Source organism: Eurypyga helias, unplaced genomic scaffold (genome assembly GCF_000690775.1).
Source record: "Eurypyga helias isolate BGI_N326 unplaced genomic scaffold, ASM69077v1 scaffold27326, whole genome shotgun sequence".
Classification (NCBI taxonomy): Eukaryota; Metazoa; Chordata; class Aves; order Eurypygiformes; family Eurypygidae; genus Eurypyga; species Eurypyga helias.
In genome coordinates this window covers 1-10,083 of record NW_010257757.1, presented here as the reverse complement: position 1 = coordinate 10,083, position 10,083 = coordinate 1, and the positions used below count along the sequence as shown (strand labels likewise).

The 10,083-nt window shown below is 57.1% G+C and overlaps 2 protein-coding genes across 2 annotated transcripts; one reads left to right on the top strand and one right to left on the bottom strand.

Annotated features, from left to right (window-relative positions):
• The first annotated feature begins 2,712 nt into the window (after positions 1-2,712).
• TNFAIP8L1 (tumor necrosis factor, alpha-induced protein 8-like 1) lies at positions 2,713-3,276 on the top strand. The gene has a single exon (XM_010154157.1). The coding sequence runs from the start codon at positions 2,714-2,716 to the stop codon at positions 3,272-3,274; it is 561 nt and encodes a 186-aa protein (XP_010152459.1). The 5' UTR covers position 2,713; the 3' UTR covers positions 3,275-3,276.
• A 3,374-nt stretch (positions 3,277-6,650) lies between these two features.
• Positions 6,651-9,957, bottom strand: LOC104511510 (chromosome unknown open reading frame, human C19orf10; the record flags this gene model as incomplete). The annotated part of the gene is made up of 5 exons (XM_010154158.1): positions 6,651-6,730; positions 7,507-7,579; positions 8,139-8,220; positions 8,778-8,839; positions 9,907-9,957. Coding segments are annotated over 5 exons (348 nt in total), but the record flags the coding sequence as incomplete, so codon positions are not given.
• Positions 9,958-10,083: the final 126 nt, after the last annotated feature.

Below are 10,083 nucleotides of genomic sequence, written 5' to 3'. Positions count from 1 at the left end.
ACCCCAAAAAAGGGCTGTGACTGTCCCCAGATTCACCGTTGGGACCACAGCTGCACCACGCTTTTCTGGGGCAAGGAGGGACTTGGTGAAAGAGACACCCAGCTGCTCTTTTTCGGTAGAAGAAGCTGGTTTTCGAGGGCGTTTTCATTAAAAAGAAGAAGGGGGGGAAAAAACAAGGGCTGGAAACTTCAGCGACAGGAAGGAAATGGGGTGGTTTATTTCGGTCTTGAGTTTGCTCGTCGGGGCAAGGCTTGCCTCTTCTGTGCACCGATAGCAGCCCCTCCCCGAACAATGGGGTCGCGGGACCCTTCCTGGCAGGAAAACGGCTTGTTCCGGTGAAAACTCCCGGTTGGTGCTGAGTCAGCAGGTCCTGGTGGGACAGAGCGTGGTGCGGAGCGTGCCGGGTTAACTGGCCTGGTGCCGAGCGGGAGCAAACGTGCCGGGAGGTGAGCTTGGACGTGCTTGGGGTTTGCAGCAAGGGACCTGCGAAACAGTCCATGGGTGCTGGAGAAGGAGCAGGTCGCATTTTTGGGGTCCGGGGAAGACCGCCTATACCGCTTCATGCCTCGGTTTCCCCCCACGAGCGATGCTCATCTCCCCGGTGCCGGCAGGAGAGGGCTGCGGGGCAGCCAGGCGTTACTCAGTGCCGGCAGCAGAGGGTTGATCTGTTTTTACAGTCGCTAATTGGGAGCCGTGGGCGCGTGGGGCAGCTCGTGAGCACTGGCAGTTCCTATTCTTTATGGGCTCTGTAGGTGGAGTTTGCACTTGTTTTATGGCTGCAGTTGCCTAACAGAGAGCTCAGGCCTGGGAATTCTTCTTTATCCAGGCACCGCTCCTTGGCAAGGACCTCAGGACACCCCACAACTGCCGTGGGATGTGAGGGAGGGGACTTCCAGGGTACCAATGCTACGGCAAAACCCTGCTCCTGATGGAAGATGCTGCCCGCCGCAGGCAGAGCGGGTCCCCTTTATAGCCAAGGAAGAAAAGATGGAGCCGGGTTCTTCCCCTCATCCTGCCCGTCCCTCCGGGCTCGGCTCCAGCAGCATCGGCCACACGAGGCCGTCGGCATTAAATGAGCCCAACCCGCCTGGGAGCTGCCGATGCCTCCGCGAGAGCAGCCTCTGCTTTGTCATTTCTGTCTTATAAAGTGCGAGAGCCTCAGCTCGAAGCTCACGCTGGCAAAAATCAATGTTTTCACATCGAAGGAAATACTTACAAACCCCTGTGTTTTTCCTACGGGCTGTAAATAACACCGCATGCGGCAGCTCGCATGATGCCGGTGACGGCGGCTGCGTTACCATGCGCTTAATTCACACCCTCGCAGAGCCTCATCCGCACGCGGGTGCAGGAGCTGGTGGCTGGAGGATTCCCGGGAAGCCGGGGCTCAGCTTGCACCGTTGCCCGTGCACCTCTGCCCTTGCACCACCACCCTCGCACCGTTGCTCTTGCACAACTGGCTGTGGCGAGACCGAGCCTTGGCCACGCTGGGGTATCCGAGCCCTGTGGGAAGCCAAGGTTTGCTGTGTAGCTGCAGGAGCGGGATCAAGGATCCCCGGAGCAGGTCTGGGATTGGGCTCCCGGGGTCCGCAGGGCTGCCCACACCAGGGACGCGCTCGGTTCTGTGCCAGAATAACTGCTGCAGGTGAGGCCCCTCCTCTCTGCTCTGTACCTATGACCAATTCATCCCCATCCATTCTCACACCAGCAGCATCCTTTAGCTTAAATAGCTCTTCTCCCCTCCCTGGTGATGTATTTATAGCGCGATCCCATCCCTTCCCTGCTCTCACTTTGCCAGGCTGACCGTGCCACGTGCAGGCTCTTGCGTAAGCAACCCCCATCTCTGCCCATCCATCCTGGCGCGGGAGCCGGTTGTTATCATGCTGTTCTCGCCTCCCGGTGATTTGTAGCTCTGCGATTTCCTGGGGCAAGACGCATCTCCAGGGTCGGTGGCGTTTTATTCATTCGCAGCAGTTTTTAAAGCCGTAATCTGCCTGCGATGATTGATTTGGTCCCGCCGGGGTGCGGGGAGTCGAGCTGGAGGTGAGCGAGGGATGAGGTTTCTGCCTTGCAGAATTATTCACCTCCGTGTGATGCTCGTGCCGGCTCTGGAGGAAGCTGAGCTGAGCCGGTGGCGGAACGAGTCCGAGGTCCAACAGCGTGGATGTGTTGGGGCAGGCAGCACCTGGGAAAAGGGCTTCGTCGCACGTTGGTGGGTGCTGCAAACCAGCCGTGCCGCCCCGGCCTCGGCCGTGCTGGCTGCGGGGGGTGACTCAGCCATCACCTGAGCTGTCCCCAGCTCACCCTGCAGGAAATGAGTCAGGTTTTAAGGAAGAAATATGTTAAAATGATGAGGCAAGAGTCCTTCCTGCACGAGCAGGAGGGCGGCACCGGGTGCAGGAGGGAAGACGGGGATGGAGGGGCACAGGCAATGCTCAGGTAGGGAGACCTCACTTGTCTCTGATGCTGCCCGTCGTGCAGTAGCTTCTCCCGAGTTCGGGGGAAGGCAGGTGGGAATGCCCTGTAACTCATCCCACCAACAAAACCCAGGGCGTGAGCTCAGCTCTCGCCTGCCCTTGCATTCAGGAGCTCCTCGCGGTCTTGCCATCGGCCTGAGGTGCTCTTTGTCCTGCCAAAAGGCTGTGTGGGGAGGAGCGGGGACAGGGACTGATCCAGGACATGGGCTGAACTGTGTGTGCCTCTTCCCCCTGCAGAGATGGACACCTTCAGCACCAAGAACTTGGCCTTGCAGGCCCAAAAGAAGCTCTTGAGCAAGATGGCTACCAAGAGCATAGCCAACGTCTTCATTGATGACACCAGCAGCGAGATCTTGGATGAGCTCTACCGGGCCACCAAGGAGTACACCCACAACCGCAAAGAGGCCCAGAAGATCATCAAAAACCTCATCAAGATCGTCATGAAGTTGGGCGTGCTCTACCGCAACGGGCAGTTCAACCCCGAGGAGCTGCTGGTGATGGAACGCTTCCGCAAGAAGGTGCACACCTTGGCCATGACGGCCGTCAGCTTCCACCAGATAGACTTCACCTTCGACCGCCGGGTCATGTCGGGTGTCCTCACGGAATGCCGGGACCTGCTGCACGAGGCTGTCAACGGCCACCTGACAGCCAAATCCCACTCCCGCATCAACCACGTCTTCAATCACTTTGCGGACTACGAGTTCCTCTCGGCTCTCTACGGGCCATCCGAGCCCTACCGCACCCACCTGAAGAGGATCTGTGAAGGGGTTAACAAGATGCTGGAGGAGGACAACATATGAAGGTGGCCTAGATGGGCCGCTGGCAGTGACGGCCGGACTCTGCCTCCTGTGAGACCAAGGGCAGGATGCAGGCCTGCTTTCACCATCACCAGGCTTGACATCCTCTTCTCCTCTGTACTGCTAACTCATTTTCTCCTTGTTTCTACAAAAGACTGAACCTCTTGACTTTGTCTAACCCTTGCCCAGGGTCTGCAAGCCCCTCCCTGTGCTGGGCCGAGTCCTTTCCAGGTGATCCTGGGCTTCTGGGCTCCTGCTGTACAGTTTGATTTCCTTTGCTCACCAAGTGCTCTTAGCTCAGAGACCAAGGAACTCCAAACCTTGAACTCTTGTAACCCTCCTGAGGGGAAACCAAACCAAAGACTCACGGTGTGGAACACCTCCAAGGTGTCTCTGAGGGGGTGGGCTGTTGCTTGGATGGATGGTTGTGAGACCCTATTGCTGGAGCGTTATGGAGCCCTGTGGTTGTCTTCCAGCAGCTCCACAACGTGGTGGGAGCAAATCACGGTCCTGGCTTGCGCTGCCCAGGGCAGGAAGGTGCTTCTGCACCCCGCAGGCTAGCACAACCTCCTGCAAGCATCCTCCTGTCCTTGAGAGCAGAAGGATCCCACCTCGCCTGGGAGAGCTGCTGTCCCGCAGGGAGGGAGCTGGAGCATCCTTCCCTGCATCCCAGGTACATCCCTTCATCCAAGACCCAGCTCCCTGACGGTACCACTGCGATGGCCCAAGGCCTTCATCGGTGCCTGTCCAGCGCTCTCCCAGGATTTCACACATTTGACGTGTCCCCAACTGAGTTAGGGTTGTTATTTTTTAGCAAACTCTGTAGCCCTGATGAGTTATTTAAATAAACTCACCGTTTGGCCTGGGCGCTCCACGCGTTTGTTGAGAAGGCGGTTGACAGCGATAAAATGAGCGCTGGGGGCAGTTGGTTTTGCCTTTTAAATGGCAATTGCCCTGGGCTTTCCCTCTCCCTCCCCCGGCACGGCCAGGCTGCCTCCGCTCCGTGGTGCAGGAGCTCCGGCCTTTGCGTGGCCAAGACAGCCAAGTGCGCTCCCCCGCACCCCCTCGCTGCACAGCGGGAGCTAAAACGGTGCAGCCCTGAGAGCAGAAAGCAGCCGGCACCTCTGCCGAATTGGCTGCGCCGTGTTGTAAAAGCTTCGTGCCCTCGGAGCACGGGTGCACCAGCCGTGACCCGCTTCCGACAGGGATCTCACCGAAAATCGCCCTTTTAGCACCCAAGACGCTGTGAAACCTCAGCCGGCCTTATCTCTGCGACCTCCTTGTGCCTCCCGTTCCGTGGGATGTCTCCAGGCAGGGGAAGCGGGCAATGCTCGCGGGCAGAGGGTGGCTCCACGGCTCCTGTTCGCGGCTCCTTTTCCACCGCTGGCTTGAGGCACCGACATCTTTCAGCCTTAGAGATTAAATAAAAGTAATAAAGCCCCAATCTCTGCCATTTCACAGCCCTGGCTCCAACTATGGCAGCTGATCTAACGGCGCGATGCAGCTCCGGGTGGGGGTAAAGCACATTTACGGGTGCGCCCGGAGGAGAACGCGGCCAAGATCCACCGAGGCGTTGGTCCCTTGGGGAGGGCAGGGCAAGTCGGCCTTCGGCAGCGGCATCTGAGAACAGACGCCCCCGTTTCCCCCCACCAGGCTCGTGGCAGCTGTCAGGCATGTGCCCAAGGGGAGCTGGGAACAGCTCGGTGGAGTGCTCGGCAGATGCGGGAAGCAGGCAAAGCGGAACGGGGCTGATGGATGCGGCAGCGGCGGCTGCTGTGCTGACAGCCAGAAACGCTTCGCTGTTCTGTTCCCGAGCTGCGTGTCAGCTCCTTAATTGTGTGAACTATCTCTGCTCGGATGAGCCCCGACCCACGGCTCTTCCCTTCGTCCCCAGGGTTTCGTTCACCCCAGGACCACGCTTAACCCACCCGATGCCCGGCCCCAGCTTTCCATCACACAGGCAAACACCCGCCTCGTCCACAAATTCCTGCCTTTTTATCCCAGGGAAGCGCTGGAGAGGACACTCTCTGCTAGAAGGGACACTTTATGGCCGGGGTTTCCCATCCCAACCCGGCTGTACAAGTCTGGGAAATGAGTCCCATCAACTCCCGTTGGTTTGGTTCCCTCCAAGCGACGCGTTGAACAGGGAGAGAGGCCAGAGACCAGCACCACCAGCACCCTAAATGCACCTGGGAGCTCAGGCAGGAACACCCTAGGCACGCACCTCCCCACCCAATCTGGATCTGCAGATCCAGAAGAAGCCACCCAGCAGAGAAAGAGGCATTTAGGAACAGCCTGGAAAACTGAGCTTGTAAAATTCCCAGCACAAAGCACCCCCAGACTGCCAAAAAAAAAGGGAACTCCCCCAAAACGGGACAAGCAGCTACCAACAACCATCAAAATCACCCATTGCTGGGAATGTGCAGCTGGAGCCTCGTTCTCATGTGCTGGGACCCCTCTGGGTGGGCAGAACCCACCGAAAGGCTCTGCAGGCTCCAAGCTCCCGCGTGACATCCCGGCTCCTCCTGGCCAAACGTGCCGCGCACCGGGCTTCCGTCCAGCTGGAGAGGGCAGGAGTCACAGAGCAAAGCCAGGCCAGGGCATGATGCTTTATTTCTTTATTTGTGTTGTATTTACACAGGAAAGGAATTCCACATTCCCCCACTGTTGTGCCTCTAGGTAAGAAAAACATCGCGGCTGTACATAGAAAACCGTCCCGCAGTTGTGCTGAGACATGGAAGTGTCGCTTGGATTGATTCCTGCGTCGTGTCAGAATAAGCAGCTCTGCCTTCCCCCCCCCGGGTCACGTTATCCCGACCGGCAGGGCCAGAACCCCCCCCCCAGCGAGGCCAGCGCCGGCCTTCGGCAGCCGCGCTCAACGAGGAGTCAGATGGCTCTGGCCAACTGGATCCTTCCCCTCCCACCCGATTTAATTATTTCACGCTCGCAGAGAGAGAAATCCCATCTCCCCTCCAGAGACTACGGAGTTAGCAACGTTCCTTTAGCCAACCGTGTTTAAATCCAGCCCCTTATCTTTCCGCACTGCTCTTCCCAGCGCGGGCGATAAGCAGCCCCGTTGGAGGGGAGCTTCACCACACCGAGCGGATCAAGCGAGCAGAAAGCGCGCGGCAGAACGGCCGGCTGCAGATCAGGAGTCTCAGAGGAGGTTTCCAGCGGCAAAGCCCGTTGTTACTCTGACACAAGACAGAATGCCTCTGCCTCAACATCTCCCAGCCCCACTTGTGTTGGACCCGAGCACGTTTCAATATGGAAAACATAAAAGGTTTGGCCAACCAAAAAAACCCGCAGGGAACAAGAAATCCTCTTTATCTGCCATGCTCTTCCGGCCGAAACACCCTGCCCAGCGCTGGCCGTGGGGTCACAGCTCATCACGGGGTGTTTTTGCGACGATCATGAGTTTGGACAGTTCAAAACGGAACTTGCCTTCCCTCTGAGACACTGGAACGAGAGAAAACAAGCACAGGATAAGCAGATGGTAAGGCACGAACAAAACAGCCCCGCTGGTTCCTTTCCAGGACGATAACGCCGGCAAGTCGGGCATTGCACTTCCTTCTTATGCAGGCGACAAGCATGTGGTGATAAGTCTGTTCTCCCATGCTAATTTAACATTTACGCTGGAACGGGACCCACAGAATCCTGCTGCCAGCTGGGGATGGAGAGCGCTACACCCCTGACTCCGTAACGTGCACCGTCCTCCCAAACACCGTCATCTGGATCCCACCCGGAGTGCTGTGTCCAGCTGTGGAGCCTCAACAGCAGAAGGATATAGACTGGTTGGACCGAGTCCAGAGTAGACCACGGGGATGCTCCGAGGGCTGGAGCCCCTCTGCCATGGGGACAGGCTGGGAGAGTTGGGGGGTTCAGCCTGGAGAAGGAAAGGCTCTGGGGAGACCTTATTGCGCCTTCCAGTGCCTGGGGGGGCTACAAGGAAGCTGGGGGGGACTTTTCCCAAGGGCCTGTAGTGACAGGAGAAGGGGGAACGGGTTTAAGTTGAAAGTGGGGAGGTTTAGATTAAATATCAGGAAGAAGTTCTTCCCAGAGAGGGAGGGGAGGCACTGGGACAGGTTGCCCAGAGAAGCTGTGGATGCCCCATCCCTGGATGTCTTCAAGGCCAGGCTGGATGAGGCTTGGAGCAACCTGGGCTATGGAAGGTGTCCCTGCCCATGGCAGGGGGGTTGCAACTGGATGATCTTTAAGGTCCCTCAGTCACAGACCTGTTGTTTCGGTGATTTCAAATTCTTCCTGTTTCAAGGGGACGTCGCTTTGTCCACCCACCGCAGCTTGAGACTGAAACGGGAAGGAAGAAGGTTTATGCAGTTGAGGCAACTCGAGGAGTTACTGTATTTAAAGCAAACGGACAACAGCAGCACGTTTTGAAAAAGAATGGATTTGTGTTTCAATAACGTGGAGCGAAAGGATTGAGTCCGCAAAGGAAACCTGAAGGTAAATCTCTGGCTATTTTCCCATTTCCTATGAAACCACAAACTTGTGTCCTTTGGGTGACTGCAAGCCTCACCACTGAAGGCTGGCAAATGGAAGAACGAACCACATAAAAGCGCCAGCGGAGGTTTTATTTACTTTGTCACATGCCATCTGTCGAGGCAAAGCGAGGCTCCCCCCGTGCAGCGCAGCCTGGCAGGACGGTGCCACCGACGCCGGCAAACCCCTGGCACTGAGGGGGCAGACAGGCAGACAGGAGAGCCTGCCTGCAGCCACCACTCTCTAATGAGGGAGGGGATGGAGTACATTTTAGTGCACAGGTGCCTAATAAATGTTTTCCACATCCAATTCATGTTTTATAGCAGCCTCCCACACGCCTGCTTCCAAGTGATCAGCTGGGACTTACATAAGCCATGGCATACTCTATCTTGGCTCCCTTCACTTCGGCTTTAAACTGGGTAAAGAAGAGATAAGACTTCCCCTGGGGCCTGAAACAAGAGAGCAGAGAGGGTGGAGGTGCAGATGAGCTCAGGATTTGTGGCTCCCCCCCTCCACAGCCCCGGTCCGGCTCTCGTGCAGCTCCATCTAGTGAGGAGGGTGGGAGAGGGGGAACGCAGCGTTTATAAACCACAGCCTGGCGAAGAGCCCACCCTGAGCCACAGCATCTGTCGGGAGAGGAAAGCCCTCCAGTGCTGTCCTGCAAAGGGGCAAACCCACCCAGGAGGCAGGGTCCCCAGCCAGATTCCACCTGCCTTATTATAATCACAGAATCACAGAATGGTTTGGGTTGAAGCGACCTTAAAGCCCACCCAGTCCCACCCCCTGCCATGGGCAGGGACACCTTCCATAGCCCAGGTTGCTCCAAGCCTCATCCAGCCTGGCCTTGGACACTCCCAGGGATGGGGCATCCACAGCTTCTCTGGGCAACCTGTCCCAGTGCTCCCCAACCTCTGCGGGAAGAATTCCTTCCTGATGTCCCATCTCCATCTACCCACTAAATCTATCCGCTTGTTGCCTCAGAGATTCTGGGGTTAAGAGCACACACCTCCAGACAGAGCAGGAGAAAAGCTGGTTGTCTTCACTGACTCCAATGCTCATCTGCCATTGCTGTGGAGGGAAAAGGTCCAAATAGTTAAGGTGGGTAAGAGCCTCGCACTTCCCGCTCGGCCCTGAGGCCAGTCACCTCCCTGGCAGCTGCAGGCATGACAAGTTCCAACTGTTGACAATCACACAACACTTGCTGATGGCCCCTTTTACTTCGTGTTGCACAAAGGTCGGGGTCTAGTTGGTCCCTCCTCTCCGCAATTTCATTAGTACAGTTACAGAAAAGTTAAAGTCTTATTTCCCTTTACGCTAAAAGGACCCGATTCTGACAGGACTTGTAGACCCTGTAGCTGCACAGCACGGCAGCAGCAACACAAGCTGCAGAAAACCTTCAAGCCTCCTACAGCACACAGGAGTTACTCCTACCTACCTAAGTTGGTCTTACCAAAGTTGGACTTATTCCTGCCAACCTCCTAAGCTGGTCCTTCCTACCAGCTGGGGTATGAACACGTCACTCCCTGGTCCCCAGCGACACCCAGCCCAGGGATTTGTTAAGCCGTACAAACGTCACGGCCTCCCGAACCACAGCATCGCCGCAACGCAACCAGACGGCGCCTCTGGTCAGGGAGCAAACCCCACAAGTCACTTTTGCACATACACAGCTTTGGAAACGGTGCAACCACCCTTCCTGGTCCCTGGAATCATAGAATCATGGAATGGTTTGGGTTGGAAGGGCCCTTAAAGATCATCTAGTTCCAACCCCCCTGCCATGGGCAGGGACACCTTCCACTAGACCAGGTTGCTCCAAGCCTCATCCAGCCTGGCCTTGGACACTCCCAGGGATGGGGCATCCACAGCTTCTCTGGGCAACCTGTCCCAGTGCCTCCCCACCCTCTGCGGGAAGAACTTCTTCCTGATATCCAATCTAAACCTCCCCACTTTCAATTTAACCCCGTTACTCCTTGTCCTGTCACTACAGGCCCTTGTAAAAAGTCCCCCCCAGCTTCCCTGTAGCCCCCCAGGCACTGGAATCAGCTGATCACAAATAAAATCCCCCTGAGAAGCTGCTCCATCTGTGGAGCCGCAGAGGCCGAGCGCAAGGGAAGCGGCGCGGGGTTTGCTCAGCTCACCTCGTTCGTCCCTCCCTGCGCAGAGTACGTGAAGGTGCAGGTGTAATCCCCCTGGAAGAAGAGAACAAGACCATGAGCCGCCTCGCTCGCGCAGCACCTTCCCTTGGCTCGCCATCAGCTGCTTGTCGGCGACGACGTGAGATCTGGGGACAGCCGAGGGAATCACGGGGGCTGCGG